The following is a 17,455-nucleotide window of genomic DNA, read 5'->3' as shown; positions in this document are numbered from 1 at the left end:
GTAGCTTTGAAAGGAGTTTATTATGTCGTGAATATTCGATTTTCATGTTCGTTATCTTGAAGGTAAATATAATATAAACATAAACATAAGTAACAGGCGACAGATCTAATAATCGATCTTGACGTTTGAGATAGATTGCTAAATAAAAAGATAGTGAATATAAGAAAAAACGTTTCAAAAGGAGAAAATCTCCAACCGATCGAAGTGAGTGAATCTTGAATTTATATTTTTATACACGAGATGATATTTGGAGCGGATACTGCATCTAGCAAATTAATCAAGAGAAGTTTTGATAGCAACCCTTGTCTCCACATATTATATAGTTCATTTTATTTATATATTATAACATTATTTTATAGCATTATTTTCGAAATTGAAATATCTTCGCAGAATTTGTTTATATAACGGTTTTGATGTTCAAATTTTGCGTTCGCGTATTCCACAAAGATAACATAAACATTTGCAGATAATCGTTCTGAAACTTTCTGTTAGCGATAAGTTTCGTCAATTGCTGAGAAACGTTGACGTGAAACATTTGATTTGTCCTCCTGGATTTTTCTAATAATTAAAGTTTAGGTCGCAGATTGTAATAATTCTCGATATCTATTGTTAACGATACGAACATAAAATGTATTATATGTATATTTTATTACTCTGCGTGTTCTTATTCTTCTCATTCATATTTTCTATGATTGATGACAACAGTGAGACTGAAAAGCGAAAACTGAAATATTTAGCTTGTATATTGACGTATTGTTTAATTTATTTCCTTTTTCTGATATTGTTACTCTTTTTACCCTAAGTTACATAAAGATTAACACAGGTGGAGACATTTCAAATGGACTTGAAGATTTCTAATCAATCGTGGTGAGTGAATATTAAATTTATATTTTTACAGAGAAATTTGGATGTATATTTATCGCATCTAGTCAATTAAATAAATTAATATAATAATTAAACAAAATAAATTAAAATGAGAGTAATTAGATAAATACGAAATGTACTTTTACGTACTTTAAATGTATTTAAATTGTATTTTTAAATACAATTTAAATACATTTAAATAAAAAGTAATACAAATTACTTTTTATATTGACACAAAAAGCACGGTTAATTAATAGAAAGAAATATGATTATTTATCTCGATAACATCTCTTTCTCCCTTCTAATTATAATTAATCATATTTCTTTCTATTAATTAATGTTTATGTTAATATAAAAAGTAATTCCTACTTAAAAGTACAATTTAAAATACATTTAAAGTATGTAAAAGTACAATTTTTATTTATTTAATTATCCTCATTTTATTTTATATATATATATATATATATATATATATATATATATATATATAAAATATATATATATTATTATATGTATTATATTATTATATATTAGTATGCTGTTTTCAAAATTGGTATTCGTTATATAGTGTTTATAGTTTCCATTGTGTCATACGTTTAAAAATTTCGCGTCCGATATTCCAAAAAGGTAACGTAAATGTAAACACTCGATTGTACCGAAACGTCGCAAAACTTTTATCGCCAATTCCCGAATAACATTGACGCGGATCATGTCTAAGACTCTTTGAAATTCGTATGATTAAAACACGTCGTTTACGATAATTAATTTTTTAAATTAAATTTCATGCGGGTCGTGTGTGCCATTAACAGTTTTGATATTTTAACGCGATTATTTTTTTGTTATAACTTAAAACAATAAATATCTTGCAATTCTGATAATAAAATGTGGCGCGTGTGTCATTTCTTGTTGATAATTAATTTCATAATTATCAGTATATTGGCTGCATATTATCACCCAGATGAGGATTCTATAATTGTATTGCTGGTATGGCATTTCTTAGTAATATTGGAACGTCTTCTTCAACGTCATCTTCAACGTATCCATATGTTGCCATTTGAAGTTATAAAATATAATAATGAAACACAATACAAAGAAGAGATTCAGGCAATTTCTAGTTTCCAAGCGACCGGTGAGTGATCGATATTTTCTTGTATAAAATAAAAGCTTGAGCGCATATTAATTGACTCGCATCTTTGAATTTATAATGGAAAAGATGAGAAATTAAGACAGAAAACGATATAAATTTTAATCGTACGAAAATGGTGACTAATCGAAAAAGATATAATCGTTCACTTCAACGGCAGCATTTTTTTCTCTGTACATACTTTATTTATTACAGCTATTCCGCCTTATACAGGGTGTCCCATTTTAATGTCCCACCCCAAATAACTTCCTTATTTTTAATTTTAGAAAAAGATGTTTCAGACAAAAGTTGTATGGTTTCAAGGGAGACATAAGGTGGTGTCATTAGTTTGACCTTGAATAGTTGCTTCAAGGTCACGTAAAGGTCACCTTCAATTTTTTAAATGAAATCCCTCACTTTCTATTGCATATTCTTGTAGCTTATTTCGAGAGCTTTCCAAAACACTATAATTAAGTTAGTTTTTATTAAGTACTTTCCGAGTTATGAGGCTTGCAATCATTTCTTAATTTTACATAAACCATAAAATATCTAGTAAAATATTCATTTTTCGATTATCTTACCTTAATACTTTTATGTACAAAATAATGAGAGGAATCAATTGGTGTAAAGAAAACACATAATTGTTTCGAAAGAAAAAATGTAATTTGCAATTAACAATTACATTTTTTTTTTCGAAACAATTATGTGTTTTCTTTACACCAATTGATTTCTCTCATTATTTTGTACATAAAAGTATTATGGTAAGATAATCGAAAAAAGAATATTTTACAAGATATTTTACGGTTTATGTAAAATTAAGAAATGATCTCAAGCCTCATAACTTGGAAAGTACTTAATGAAAACTAACTTAATTATAGTGTTTTGGAAAGCTCTCGAGATGAGCTGCAAGAATATGTAATAAAAAGTAGGCGATTCCATTTAAAAAATTGAAAGTGGCCTTCACGTGACCTTCAAGTAACTATTCAAGGTCAAACTAATGACACCTTATGTCCCCCTTGAAACCATACAACTTTTGTCTGAAACATCTTTTTCTAAAATTAAAAATAAGAAAGTTATTTGGGGTGGGACACTAAAATGGGACACCCTGTATAAGCAACAGTTTCACTTACGAAATTGATATTTTCGGAGAATTCTTCATCTCGAATAGCTTTTCGAAGAGCATCATTGTTATATTAATTCGGATTTTATTTTTTGATTATCGGCTTAATATCTCAAACATAACGTTAGTGTAAATATAAAGGCGAAGAGATGGCTGTTTCGTAATGTCATGAAGTTATTATCGGCGAGATATAGGTTTGCCAATCATAAGGGAATATTGATGAGATAGGTCACGTTTATTCGCCAACATTTCCCGCAGTTTACACAATCGCAATAATGAATTATACTAATGACATATGCTGTTAACAATTTTAACATCATTGTACTTATTAATTTTTAATAATTTGAAATCAATGAGCGATTGATACTGTACGACGGACTTGAGTTTTATCAATATTTTTTTATTCGTAAAATAATAAAGTTTGAAACGTGTGTTGATTGCATTTAGTGAATTTGTAATGGAAGGATAAATTAGGAGAGATCATGGTCGAAATGATTTCGAAATATACTTAAGAATACAAAAGACAACTGATTAATTGGAAGAAACATCACTCATTTTGGCAATAACATTCGTTTCTGCATAATTCATTTTATTCATACACCGAGTCGCTACAATTCTGCTTTCGCATTCGTTTCAATTAGTATTTGCAGAACTTTCTTATATAGAATGGCTTTGAAAGAAAAATCGCAGACGAATACAAAATTCATTTTTCTTTCATCGAGAAAATAAATTCTTCACTTATTAAATATTAGATATTATTCCCCGACCTTTTAATATCAAATTAAATTTTTTTTAAACTAAATTTCATTTACAATTACTTAAAAATAAATTTATTTATTTACAACCTAATTTGCCAGGAAACTTTCGCTATTCGATAATTAAGTAAGAATTTAAATTCTTGACGAGATTAATCAATTTTAAACTCGTCGAAAGAATATATTATAACGATTCTCTATTTTCAAAATCATCTTGTATTCATCCTGTCTCGCTTTCTTTATTGCTCCGAAGTAAATGGCAGAAAGCGTAAACACACATTAAAATATTTAAAAAACTTTTCGATTCAAAACATCTTCATTAAACGTTTATATTTCGATATATTTCTATAACATTGTCGTTTCGATGTATATTCAATCGATCAGAAAAAAAAGAGTCCGAAAGTCGAAAGATGACTCGAATTCGGAACAACATATTGAAAAAGTCATACTTAATAAGAGCTTCTAATAATGACTTCCTAACTAAGTCAATACAAGACGGACAGTGCCTAAGAGGTAGTAGCAGCGATGCTTTCTCAACATGATCAACGTTCTTCCACTTCTTCTTTCTATCTAATCAGTTCTTCCGCCCGCCGCGTCTCTTCATCGAAGATGTGCACTGGGGACAGTACCATTTACCCTTTGGTGGTGCACTGATGCCCACGCAAGCGTAATGGAACCATTCGAAGGGACACTAATAACATAATTATCGTCATTATAAAGTTTACCCGTTTTAATATTCGAAAATATCGACTAAACTTACGTCTGAATTGTCGCAAGCGACCATATCACCATATGACACTTGATTACATATGCAATAGCGTGGCTCGTTAGGATCGCATGTCCATTCCGGATTGTCTGGATCCACTACTTGCATAGTTGTGGTTACTACCGGTGGCGACACAGGCTGTTGAACCGTGGCTGCGATCACGCTTGAACTCGGTACAGTGGCAGTCACTTTCCTATAATTTAAGATATAAGGCAACGTATTTTTTTAGAGTATAAAAATTTTTTTTTATCGAGTATAATAAAAGTATTACTAATTTAATAATTTAATAAATAAATATTAATAATTTAAGATTTATTTATGTAAAATACCAACTGAATAATTTTAAAACATCTTGGAACAAAGATATTTGAGATCTTTCTAAAAAAAAAATCTATTATAAAATACATAAAATATCAAACATTTTTACAACAAAAGATTTCCATTCCATCAATTTCTCTTTCTCTCTACTAGAGACATCCAGAATACAGGGTGTCCTAGACCACCAGTACACCCCTTTTCTTTCAAAAACTAAGCATTTTAGAGAAAAACGTTTTCGACAAAAATTGTATGGTTTTGAGGGGAACATAAGATGGTGTCATTGGTTTGACCTTGGATGGCATCGTTAAGGTGAGGTCAAGGACACCTTTAATTTCTTAAATGGAACCACCTATTTTTTATTGCATATTCTTATAGCTTATGCCGAGAGCTTTCCAAAACACTATAATAAAGTATTTTTTCATCAAGTACTTTTCGAGTTATAAGGCTTGAAATAATTTCTTAATTTTACATAAACCATAAAATATCTAGTAAAATATTCATTTTTCGATTATCTTACCTTAATACTTTTATGTACAAAATAATGAGAGGAATCAATTGGTGTAAAGAAAACACAAAATTGTTTCGAAAAAAAAAATGTAATTTGCAATTAACAATTACATTTTTTCTTTCGAAACAATTATGTGTTTTCTTTACACCAATCGATTCCTCTCATTATTTTGTACATAAAAGTATTAAGGTAAGATAATCGAAAAATGAATATTTTACTAGATATTTTATGGTTTATGTAAAATTAAGAAATTATTTCAAGCCTTATAACTCAAAAAGTACTTGATGAAAAAATACTTTATTATAGTGTTTTGGAAAGCTCTCGACATAAGCTATAAGAATATGCAATAAAAAATAGGTGGTTCCATTTAAGAAATTAAAGGTGTCCTTGACCTCACCTTAACGATGCCATCCAAGGTCAAACCAATGACACCATCTTATGTTCCCCTCAAAACCATACAATTTTTGTCGAAAACGTTTTTCTCTAAAATGCTTAGTTTTTGAAAGAAAAGGGGTGTACGGGTGGTCTAGGACACCCTGTATAATATAACTAAAATTTTCATAAAAATAATCAATGAACAGAGTTTACTTTCTTTTATATATTCTATTTACTTTTTATGCTTCTTTGTAGTCTCTTGAATGGCTGCGATAGCAGTTTGCGCTGCGCCGGCCAGCTCCCTGCTAAATTCCGCGGCGTGTACGCCACCAGTATTAATGGCCTCGTAGCTGGCCTTCAAACTGGCCGACCGTCTGCCTTGTTGCATCGACTGCGTGGCTGCAATCGCTTGCGACGCGGCCGCCGCGATTGCATTACCACCTGCCCCGATGTGACCGAGATTGTAGCATACCGATCCTACGGAATTGGCGATAGTCGCTGGCGCCGGCGCAACATTGTTCGTTGCAATAATAGGCCCGGAATTCGCAGACGCTGGCCGCGATTCTGGCAGACTCGTTGTCGCCGGCAGTTTTTCAATCGCCAGTCTCTTTTCGACAGATGTGGAAGACGCGTTGGAGTCTCGCCGTTTTTCTGACCGAGCTGAAATTCAAAATAAAACTTGGTAATTATTCTTGCATAGAAATATTATTACTGATCATATTTTATTCCACTTGTATAATAGATTTGCTCTAATCAATGAATTTTTATAGATTATTTTGAAATTTTGCATGTAAAGAGTAAGAGTTTTAATTGAACACAATATACTACATTTAGAAAGTATAATCTTTAGAAAATAAAATAAATCTTTAGAAGTGGAGAGTAGTCGTTGACACGAAAAATGACATATAGTAGTTGAACAAAAATTGACATAAGAGACTTACAATGGCTATGATTATCTCGCGTTCTGCTTGATGTAAAATTGTAACGATTTTCTTTTTGGCTACTATTTGTAGGAGGCTGATCTAGTTCCAAAGATCTCTTCTCCAAGATTTCGGTAATGCCCTTATTGTCCGCTTCCAGTTCCATCTTAAATTTGTGCAGTTCCTGATCGAGTCTCCTTAGATACCTGTCTACCAAGTCGTACATTTGATTAGCTAAATGCACTTTTTCATCGGCATCCTCTAAGGTCTTGTAGTATTCCCTTCTAATAGTCTCATATTCTGCCTCTTTTTCACTGGGTTTCATCTTCTTGGCATTGCAAAACAATGTCTTTACTTTCTTCTCCAGACTATCCATGGAATCTGAAAATATTAAATGGATTTGTTATCATTGATTTATACTACTATTGTTACTGTTATCATTACTGTCTTTATTACATTAAAGGACACATACTTTGCACACCTAGATCCATTTCTCTCATTTCGGTAAATCGATCCCTCAACTCTTGTGGAAGATGCTCGATCACTGAAATGCATATGACAAACATTAAAAAAAAAATTAATTTGTTTCAAGTTTGCTTGCGAAATAGCTATTTATGCTTCATTTGTAATATTTGATTTATGAAATAATTTAACAAACAAATCTTAGAATTAGTGCTATTGCAACTTAATATTAATCTTTCTCATTTATTAACAAATTTTATAAACAAGTAAATATTCATTGCAAAATTAGCAAATATAGTAAATACTTATAACGATTTTAGAGAAAAAGCAAAAAATTTTCAAATCAATTTTTAATTCTAAAGATACGATATTCTAGTGAAATTCGATATTCGCCAGCAGAATTTGAGAATAAAAAAAAAAAAAAATGATCTCCATCACACAAGACAATAATTATCTATGTCGATCGACAAATGTCGCCTAACCTCTCGGGATATCGCGTCGGGAAGCAAACGCAATTTCCCATCATTTTACAATAATAATTCGCGTATTCGGCTCGAGTAGAGATGCAAAAGGAGACGCGGCTCGAGACGTAAACAAAAATGGCTGCGTTCGTCGATTTCGACTCGAGGCTGTTTTAAGGTTAAGAGAGCTCTTCGCGAGAAGAAGGGGTTAGAATCCCGCTGGCGAGTCGAGCGCGACGCTCATCGTACGCACTTTCGACATAATCCTCGAGGTAGAGCATCTTCCCGCGTCGCCGGTCGTCCAGGATCAGTATACTCGACTAGTACTCGCCGCCCGTTGCCGGGAAATCGTGCAATTTCGCGTGAATTCTCCGGGGAAAGAGCCGCCCGACCGAAAGCGTGCCCGCGCGTGTCCAACCCCTCCGCCTCCGCATTTTTCGAGGCGCTTTTAACGCTCTCGACGCCTGTAGAGGCAAGGCCTGTCGGAGAGGGGTTTTCGAAAATGCGCGATTGGCATAATAACAAAGTTGTCGAAGCACGATCCCTTTAGGATGATGCGGCTCGATTTCGGATTATCTGAGGCATTGTCATCTCGCCATGTTACACGTGGACAGGAACGTAACTCACAGGGCCCGGTGCCCGATCTCAAAGGATTATACAGGGTGATTCAAAACAACCTGATGTCTTTGAAATATGATATTCTTGAACGAATTCTAAGACTATTTTTCCTCTTGAAAAATTTTGTCCAAAGCTTAATTTTTTCCCCAAACAGTCAATTTTATTGCACAATATTTTAATCCTTTGAAGTGTATTAAATTATTGCAGTTTCTACACAATATTTAACAATATTATTACCGTCTAGGAAGGTTATAACGTAACGCTTAAGAATAAAATATCAAAAAATATATAAAAAAAAATTAAAAAAATTAAAAAAAAAATTTTTTCAAGAGGAAAAATAGTCTTAGAATTCGTTCAAGAATATCATATTTCAAAGACATCAGGTTGTTTTGAATCACCCTGTATATTTTCGATAGACTTCGTCCGATCGGAAAGAAAGAACTTTTAATTTGCACATTTAATTTTAGAATCTAGAATGCTTCTGTGCTCTTGGCGTATTTATAACTTTTAAATATCATGGAGAGATCGGAGGAAATAAAATTATCTCTTCTCCTGTCCTGTACAATTATTTTCTTTTTGTCCTTCAGTAAGTTCACTAAAAATCAATCATTCTCTTTTAATTGCCAAAGAGCATGCAATCTATTTCAGAAGTCGCGTTCGCGTCAATTGATTATCTTTTTCTCTTTTAATTAATTTGCAAGAAATTTACTATTCGCATAAAACAAAGTGTCATTTTTCTTCCCTTTTTTTTTGCAGTATAATGATTCGACGAAGTCCGACACGGATAGAGATGCGTTTGGACGATTTGCAGGAATACGAGGAGATAAGAAAAGCACATGAAGCCAAAAAGGATCCCGAAAAGAAATCGTCATCTATGAATCCTCCCATATGGGGAGGCAAGGTTCCTCAGAGTGAAATTCAGGAACGCATTGGTTACATACCGCAACAGCACCCACCTACGCATAATCGAGCCACAACATAACAATGCATGACGTCAAATAATATAGTATAATATAAATCAGATGAACAGAGAGGCAATAAAATTATGTTAATCGACATAATTTTGATTATAGATTATAAAAACTCATTAGTTGATTAACTTTATGATTGATCATTTAATATAATTTATAATTTATATAATTTTTCTTTGGTTATAATTATTAATTGTGATTTATGAATCACAATTAATAATTATAATATATGAATCTGTTTTTATATTATGACTTTTTTTACATTTATATGAAATATAATTATGTAATGAAATATGTAACATTAATGAACAATATCTATAGTCTTTTTCTTTTTCTTTATCTTCATTGGCATAGGTCCTGGCATCTTGAATACCGTGCTTAAAAAAAAAAAGAAGAGATTACAATGTAATTCATAATTATATATCAAATGTAATTAACATATAATTAATACATAATATATTATGTGAAGTATATATCATAAATATTCATTATTATCGAAAGTAATTATATATAATATAGTGTAAATTACAATATTACAAAAATACTTACTGACAAGTTGTACATATTGGACTATATTTGCAAAAAACTGTAAAATAATAATAATAATTCAATTACATTATCTTAATACAAATAAATTGAGCATTGTTATCGACATTATTGCTTAAATTCAATTTAATAATTCAATACATTGATTAAAATATTTGTGATTATTTGATATAACTATGGCAGTACTTACTTGACAGACATATAGAACAAACGTATCCGATATCAATGAGATCCTGATGACAGAAGCATGCCGCTCTATAGTTTACCTTCACTGGTGGTGGCAAGACTAATTTCGATCTAACACTGGGATCTGGCAGGAAAACCCACTAATTCATAAAAGAAACAATCATAGCATGTATACTTTTACTTAAGTTGATAATAGTATAGAATTAAGTATAAATGATTTACCAACAAATATTGTAGCAATCCAGCAAGCTGTGGCACTTGTAGATAATTGCCACCAGTAATTTCACAGCCTTGTTGCAAGAGTGTCAATTCTTGATCCAGACTGCACACATCTAGAATGACATTCTGAAAACATCCAGATGGATCTTTTTGTTATAAATCTGATTATACTAATAAAAGTCTAATAGAGAAACAAATACCATTCTCTGTGCTGTGAAGAATATGTTCATGTAGTTCATATATTGTATGGCAGAATCATTGCTGGCAGTAATCACCAATATTCTAGAATGCAATTTCTGACTAGCAATCTTTTCTCGCTCCAATCGAGCAATATAACATAACGCCATACTGAGGGCACCTGAGATGAGACTTTCTGTGTTTAATGGAGAATCCATTGAAATTTCATTGATAACTTGTTGCAATTGCTGACGCACTGTGCGCTCTACCATAGTAAATTTTTCATACTGGCCATCTATCTGTCTTATTTCTGCCATATTCTCACATGGATAGAGAAATTTGGCACTATGACCATGGCATGCCATGATCGCTAATTCATTATTAGACGACTGCATGAGATGAGCATTGGCAAAAACGACTGTAGAATCCAAACATTGTGACAATATCTTTGTCTCTTGTTTCACTATTCGTTGTACAGGATTGATGTCTAATACAATCACCAGTAAACTTGTCTCTATTTCTGAAGATTTAAATACATAAATATATAATCAAAATTTTAAAATAATAATATAATTTTATATAAAAATATTAATATACCAGCCGTCATTTTGCTAAAATTGTTAAATAGCTTTTAATTTTAAATAATTTATTTTAGAAAATATTTTTGTAAATATCTTGTTTATTCCGATAAAAGTTTTTCTTTTTCTTCTTATGTCAGAATTAAATATTAGAAATATAAATCAGAGAGAAGATTGGGACACAGTATAAGTACACAGTAGCGTCAATCAGTTGCCGGCACTTTTTTTGTGGTTATACCCAGTAATGCGCTGTCGGGATTTTTTCCCACGCGAGAGCCTCTATGCGCATGCGTAAGCTTACGTCATAGCTGATACCACATATGTATCTAGATGCAACATTAGGTGCGCATAAAAGGTCCTTTCCCACATGGTTTTCTCGCGTTTTTCAGTAGCCGTAATAACGCGTAATATGTTATATACAAAGTGCATTATTATATTTAATGTATTTGATTTCTTTGATAGAAATTTTCTTCTCTCCTTGCAACTTAATATTTTTTTTCGCACTGAGGGGAGTCTGACGATACCTTATATTTCATCAAAATACATACATTACTGAGAATTCATAGCGTTTGCTAGTGCGCATGCGCGACTTTATTCCCACAACAGCGCATCACCGTTCATAAATTCTCTGATAGAAATAATTTTACTTCTTTCGCATCGCTTCTGAATTATTCGTAAAAAGTTATAGTCATAAAATTTTTTTTCGCATAAAAAAGAAAATTATTTCCACTAAGATTGATATTAAAGAAAAGTTATAGTTTTCTTTTATTAAATATTTTTATTATATACATTATATAATATAAATTAGCTATGTATATACATTAATAAGTTCATTGTGAAATAATTGCAATAATCAAGTTTGTACACCCGGAATTCGATATAAAAACTCTCCATCATCATCATAATAACAATCGTTGATTCGATATGTCATTCCAGGTTTATAGAGATTTTTTGATATCTTTATTGGCTTAGCATAGTCACATTCTGTATCTATTTTTTTACTCCACATTTTAATACTTGTATCTACCAAATTATCATCTGCTATGACAATATTATCATCTTTATTTTTAGAAATTTCAGAAACACTTTGGTTAGATTTTTGTACAATTTCTAATGTATCTTTTTCCGTATTAATTATTGCATCATTGGATCCAGTTTTTATTTCTTGACTAGCATCCATTTGTTTCCTGTATAAGTTTAATAGCGTGATACCTTCTTTTGGGGATTTTTTTTGTATATCCTCCAGCTTTGTCTTTACAAATTCATCGAATGTAAATAGCTTCTTGTTATTATTTTTCTCATTAAATATATCATGTTTCTTTGATTCTGTGTCTGAATTTAATGTAAGATACTGTTCTTCCTTTAACATAAATTTCTTGGGATTTTTAACATCAATAGAATTATTCTCAGTCTTGTTATCTGCGATCAATAAATTCTGATTTTTATTAGAATGAGCAAATGCATCTTCTATTTTGTGTGAATTATTCTCTTGTAATAATAATTTTTCATTATCTTGTTTTTCACTTGCATAAGATTGTATAATATTAGAAAACAATTGACTCTTTGGTTTCTTAAATTTTGGTTTAGGGACAACAAACTGTTTTGCCAATAATTCCCTGTCTGTCAAGATAATCTTTCTGTTCTTAAATTTTTTCAGATGTTCATTGAATCTGGGGCTTACTGGAAGTTTTCCAATATGGAATTTCTTCCAATTTTTAATTGCTACATCATCATATTGCATGATTCTCTCGACTGATTCTGGCATCCAATTAGCATGCACAATCTTTTGTATTGTCTCTGGTAAAGCAGGAAAACTCTCACTAAGCTTCTCCACTGTCCATTCTTCAGGATTGGATTTGTATAATTTACAAATTAATTGCCTTTCTGCAAATGTGAGAAAACGTGGTTCGTTTTCTGTAAAATACTTCTGATTGACAATCTGTTGTTTCAAATGTTCTTTGTTCTTCTGCATTTCTCTAAACAAAAATATTATATTTATTCTATCACACATATATAACAAATTGTTCTTATAATCTTTAATGTATAGAAAATCATATTGAATTTTCTGAATTTATAAATATTCAGAAACTAGTGGTAAGTTGTAATAAATTATAGTGAATTATAAAATCATTTACAAATTATTACAAAGGATCCCACACATTTTATATGAAAAAAGTGGCTTTGATCAAATTGGCTGAAATTGAAATATGTTGTAGTTTAGGTGGTGATCAAAAGTTTCCTGAGGCAAAAAAGTCCAAAAATCAAAAGTATAAGAGATACAACGATTTGAAGTGGGTGGTATTAAAGTTTAAAAAACGTCTGTTTTTGAATACATAGATTAAATTAATATATAAATGTTTGAAAAAAATATTTATATATAATGTGTGTCACTTTTACAATATTTAATGATTCTAAACTCTTTTTGTTATGCATGTCTATTACACAGAGATCAGGTACAGCACGCGTGCACACACACATATGCATGCACGCACATACGCATATATAACAGAAAGGATTTGGAATCATTAAATATTGTAGAAGTGATATATATTATATATAAATATTTTTTTTCAAACATTTATATATTAAATCTATATATTCAAAAACAAACGTTTTCTAAACTTCAATATTACCCACTTCAAATCATTGTATCTTTTATATTTTTGATTTTTGGACTTTTTGTCTCAGGAAACTTTTGATCAGCACCACCTAAACTACAACTTATTTCAATTTCAGTCAGTTTGACCAAAGCCACTTTTTTCATATAAAATATGCAGGATCCTTTCTACAACTTTTTATATTTTTATGAATAATGTGAAAAATTGTAAGCTATAAATTATTATAAAAATCACAGTTATTCATAATAAAATATAATTGTAGATAATATAGTTGTAGGAAATTACAATTTTCTATAAAATTATAAAAAATTATAAATATGATTCAAATTGTGTAGTTTGTAGATTAAAACTTACATCATAAAAAATTATAGTTTTTGCATAATTTACATGTAAAAAGTTATTAAATTATTTCAACTAGAATTAATATTGAATAATTATATTTTTTAAGCTAATTTCAAATAAAAAGTTAGAATAAATTAAATTTAAATACAAGTATACATATTTCTATATGAGAAATATAATTCTATATAAAAAATATATTGTAGCATTATGGTACACATTGAGTGCAACATATACCCCTAATAACACACATGTCTAAAAGATGTCCAGGGTCATCGAGAGGACATCCAGAGGACATAAAATATCCTTTGGCTGTCCTCTAGATATTCTACGACGTCTTTTGGACATGTGTGTTGTTAGGGACATAACATTTTTTTATAGGTATATATACCTTTCGTGTATTTTATGGCTTTCACCGACATTCATAAAATCTGCCTCGAATTCACTTAAATCTTCACTATCGAAATTTTCGATATCAACATTCTGTTCATCTTCTTTTATTAATTGCATTCTTGAACGAATACCGGCGAGTGGTTTGAAATATTTCTTGCTAAACATTCTACGCAATATAATCGTCATCATTTTACTTTCATTTATTGTGAAATTTTACGTAGTTTCTCCTTAGGATCTTTCACGTGCTTTTTTGCAATAGCAAACAATATTTAGCCGAGTCTACATTGGTCGTAGCATAAAGCGTCGTCTACAATGGGAGTAAGGGCCTCCGCACAAAGTGTTCCGTATCGCATTATGTTACGTTAAGTATAGATCGTAAATTTAACTCCTTACGTAAAATTAAACTTCAGTCAACGTACAGAAGAAATCGTAACGTAAAGACATGATTCGTATTAAGTTAGCCGGAAATTTTTCAGCCAACCAAAAATCTCCTTATGGAATCGTTTGTATTTCGTATGAAGATGTTTGAAGTGTGATTAAAAACGTTTGTGAGTAATTAGAATAATTATAAAAAATTAATCATTTTTACAGTATGTAGTTAGCCAACATAACTAAATATTAAAAATTCTCCTTATGAATCGTTTGTATTTCGTATGAAGAGTTTTGAAGTATAATTAAAAAGGTTTGTGAGTCATTCGTTTAATTTTAATTAAATTTTTTTATATTGTGAAGTTAGCCGGAAGCTATATCAAATGGACGCCGTCCTGTGATTGGTCGATTTGCTTATGGTAAATACTAAAATTTTCTCATGTGTACTGGCTTTAAGTGTAAGCAAAACGAGCAAATTTATCTCTTTTGTAACGTTTAATCCATGACTAATTTATTATTAATTCCGCATAATCGCATAATATATCATGGATCGTGGATAAGCGTAGATAATTGAAATATGTTTTTCTACCAATAAATAAGTAAATCTTTTATAATTGTTTTATAATGTAGTCATCATTCAGAAAATGATCACAATTTGTGATTATGTATTTAATTGTTATTTTATATTCACTTTCAAATAATAAACTATATAATAATAAAATTTATATAAAAAGATGGTAATATATGTAATCCAATTAATTATAATTGACAAAATAATTTCTTGTGAAAAAATAAAAGTAAAAAATATAGAAGAATTTTTTTTATAGCTTGTATAAAAAAATCAGTTTTATGCTAAGTATATTATAATTTTCTGGACTGTAGTAATATTTAATATATAATTTTTGCTATATAAATATATATTTCTGATATAAAATCTATTTCTACAGATAGTAAGATCGGCTGAGTTATGTCACAGAATATCGGAAGGCTTACATCAAAATGCGAGAGAGAGGAGATGGCATATATCAATATGAATCCATTGCTGATGTTGTATACAACATGCCATCTCCTCTCTCTCGCATTTTGATGTAAGCCTTCCGATATTCTGTGACATAACTCAGCCGATCTTACTATCTGTAGAAATAGATTTTATATCAGAAATATATATTTATATAGCAAAAATTATATATTAAATATTACTACAGTCCAGAAAATTATAATATACTTAGCATAAAACTGATTTTTTATACAAGCTATAAAAAAAATTCTTCTATATTTTTTACTTTTATTTTTTCACAAGAAATTATTTTGTCAATTATAATTAATTGGATTACATATATTACCATCTTTTTATATAAATTTTATTATTATATAGTTTATTATTTGAAAGTGAATATAAAATAACAATTAAATACATAATCACAAATTGTGATCATTTTCTGAATGATGACTACATTATAAAACAATTATAAAAGATTTACTTATTTATTGGTAGAAAAACATATTTCAATTATCTACGCTTATCCACGATCCATGATATATTATGCGATTATGCGGAATTAATAATAAATTAGTCATGGATTAAAAGTTACAAAAGAGATAAATTTGCTCGTTTTGCTTACACTTAAAGTCAGTACACATGAGAAAATTTTAGTATTTACCATAAACAAATCGACCAATCACAGGACGGCGTCCATTTTATATAGCTTCCGGCTAACTTCACAATATAAAAAAATTTAATTAAAATTAAACGAATGACTCACAAACCTTTTTAATTATACTTCAAAACTCTTCATACGAAATACAAACGATTCATAAGGAGAATTTTTAATATTTAGTTATGTTGGCTAACTAAATACTGTAAAAATGATTAATTTTTTATAATTATTCTAATTACTCACAAACGTTTTTAATCACACTTCAAACATCTTCATACGAAATACAAACGATTCCATAAGGGGATTTTTGGTTGACTGAAAAATTTCCGGCTAACTTAATACGAATAAAGACATGTCTTTACGTTACGATTTCTTCTGTACGTTGACTGAAGTTTAATTTTACGTACGGAGTTAAATTTACGATCTATACTTAACGTAACGTAATGCGATACGGAACACCTTGTGCAGAGGCCCTAATGCGTCGTCTACAATGAGATTTTAAGGAGACTTAAGGCGTAAGATTTAAGAAATTGACCAATCACAGTCGAGTATTCTCTTAATACTTGACTGTGATTGGTCAATTTCTTAAGTCTTACGCCTTAAAATCTCATTGTAGACGACGCTTAATGCGTCGTCTACAATGGCTGCGTTCAGCAGAAAAAGCTGCTTTGCAACTGTTGTAAAATTCGTGAGCCTGATTGGTGTATGCTCTTAATTTTCACTGAATCTAAGAGCATACACCAATCAGATTCACGAATTTTACAACAGTTGCAAGCAGCTTTTCCTGCTGAACGCAGCCAATGAGATTTTAAGGAGACTTCTTCTTCTTCTTCTTTCTTTTTGGCAAGGAGCTAACTTTGAATGTTTAAGGAGACTTAAGGCGTAAGATTTAAGAAATTGACCAATCACAGTCGAGTATTCTCTTAATACTTGACTGTGATTGGTCAATTTCTTAAGTCTTACACCTTAAGTCTCCTTAAAATCTCATTGTAGACGACGCTTAATATCGGTGGAGTAATGCGTCGTCTACAATGAGATTTTAAGGAGACTTAAGGCGTAAGACTTAAGAAATTGACCAATCACAGTCAAGTATTAAGAGAATACTCGACTG

At 30.4% G+C, this 17,455-nt stretch overlaps 4 protein-coding genes and 1 long non-coding RNA gene across 8 annotated transcripts; 1 reads left to right on the top strand and 4 right to left on the bottom strand.

The window, feature by feature from the left end:
- Nucleotides 1-3,679: 3,679 nt before the first annotated feature.
- Ing3 (inhibitor of growth family, member 3) lies at nucleotides 3,680-8,289 on the bottom strand. Of its 2 annotated transcripts, none has more exons than XM_083105651.1 (6): nucleotides 7,694-8,289; nucleotides 7,222-7,293; nucleotides 6,771-7,130; nucleotides 6,066-6,489; nucleotides 4,623-4,821; nucleotides 3,680-4,553 (listed from the first exon to the last, which is right to left on the bottom strand). In XM_083105651.1, the coding sequence occupies exons 2-6, from the start codon at nucleotides 7,247-7,249 to the stop codon at nucleotides 4,437-4,439; spliced, it is 1,128 nt and encodes a 375-aa protein (XP_082961777.1). In that variant the 5' UTR covers nucleotides 7,250-7,293; nucleotides 7,694-8,289; the 3' UTR covers nucleotides 3,680-4,436. The 2 variants fall into 2 exon arrangements, with proteins under 2 accessions (XP_082961777.1, XP_082961776.1); XM_083105650.1 differs by having other exon boundaries at nucleotides 7,926-8,289.
- LOC145975297 (anaphase-promoting complex subunit CDC26) lies at nucleotides 6,335-10,134 on the top strand. 3 transcript variants are annotated; one of them, XM_083105653.1, is made up of 3 exons: nucleotides 7,694-8,334; nucleotides 8,758-8,876; nucleotides 9,047-10,134. In XM_083105653.1, the coding sequence occupies exons 1-3, from the start codon at nucleotides 8,224-8,226 to the stop codon at nucleotides 9,270-9,272; spliced, it is 456 nt and encodes a 151-aa protein (XP_082961779.1). In that variant the 5' UTR covers nucleotides 7,694-8,223; the 3' UTR covers nucleotides 9,273-10,134. The 3 variants fall into 3 exon arrangements, with proteins under 3 accessions (XP_082961782.1, XP_082961779.1, XP_082961780.1); XM_083105656.1 differs by lacking the exons at nucleotides 7,694-8,334; nucleotides 8,758-8,876 and adding an exon at nucleotides 6,335-6,511; XM_083105654.1 differs by lacking the exon at nucleotides 8,758-8,876 and having other exon boundaries at nucleotides 7,710-8,334.
- Tfb4 (transcription factor B4) lies at nucleotides 9,407-11,217 on the bottom strand. The gene is made up of 6 exons (XM_083105652.1): nucleotides 10,987-11,217; nucleotides 10,413-10,909; nucleotides 10,216-10,338; nucleotides 9,998-10,133; nucleotides 9,811-9,847; nucleotides 9,407-9,638 (listed from the first exon to the last, which is right to left on the bottom strand). Exons 1-6 carry the CDS (start codon nucleotides 10,994-10,996, stop codon nucleotides 9,563-9,565), a joined length of 879 nt encoding a protein of 292 aa, XP_082961778.1. The 5' UTR covers nucleotides 10,997-11,217; the 3' UTR covers nucleotides 9,407-9,562.
- Nucleotides 11,218-11,725: 508 nt separating this feature from the next.
- On the bottom strand, nucleotides 11,726-14,617 carry LOC145975293 (uncharacterized). The gene is made up of 2 exons (XM_083105649.1): nucleotides 14,316-14,617; nucleotides 11,726-12,943 (listed from the first exon to the last, which is right to left on the bottom strand). Exons 1-2 carry the CDS (start codon nucleotides 14,504-14,506, stop codon nucleotides 11,821-11,823), a joined length of 1,314 nt encoding a protein of 437 aa, XP_082961775.1. The 5' UTR covers nucleotides 14,507-14,617; the 3' UTR covers nucleotides 11,726-11,820.
- A 1,129-nt stretch (nucleotides 14,618-15,746) lies between these two features.
- LOC145975292 (uncharacterized) lies at nucleotides 15,747-16,632 on the bottom strand. Its single transcript, XR_014439945.1, has 3 exons — nucleotides 16,588-16,632; nucleotides 16,348-16,403; nucleotides 15,747-15,820 (listed from the first exon to the last, which is right to left on the bottom strand). It is a non-coding gene; the product is annotated as an uncharacterized LOC145975292 (long non-coding RNA).
- Nucleotides 16,633-17,455: the final 823 nt, after the last annotated feature.

This window comes from Camponotus vicinus, unplaced genomic scaffold (genome assembly GCF_025532165.1).
Source record: "Camponotus vicinus isolate PSW18456_S1 unplaced genomic scaffold, iyCamVici1.0 SCAF_8, whole genome shotgun sequence".
NCBI lineage: Eukaryota > Metazoa > Arthropoda > Insecta > Hymenoptera > Formicidae > Camponotus > Camponotus vicinus.
The sequence above is the reverse complement of the archived record's forward strand: the minus strand, read 5'-3'. Positions and strand labels throughout refer to the sequence as shown.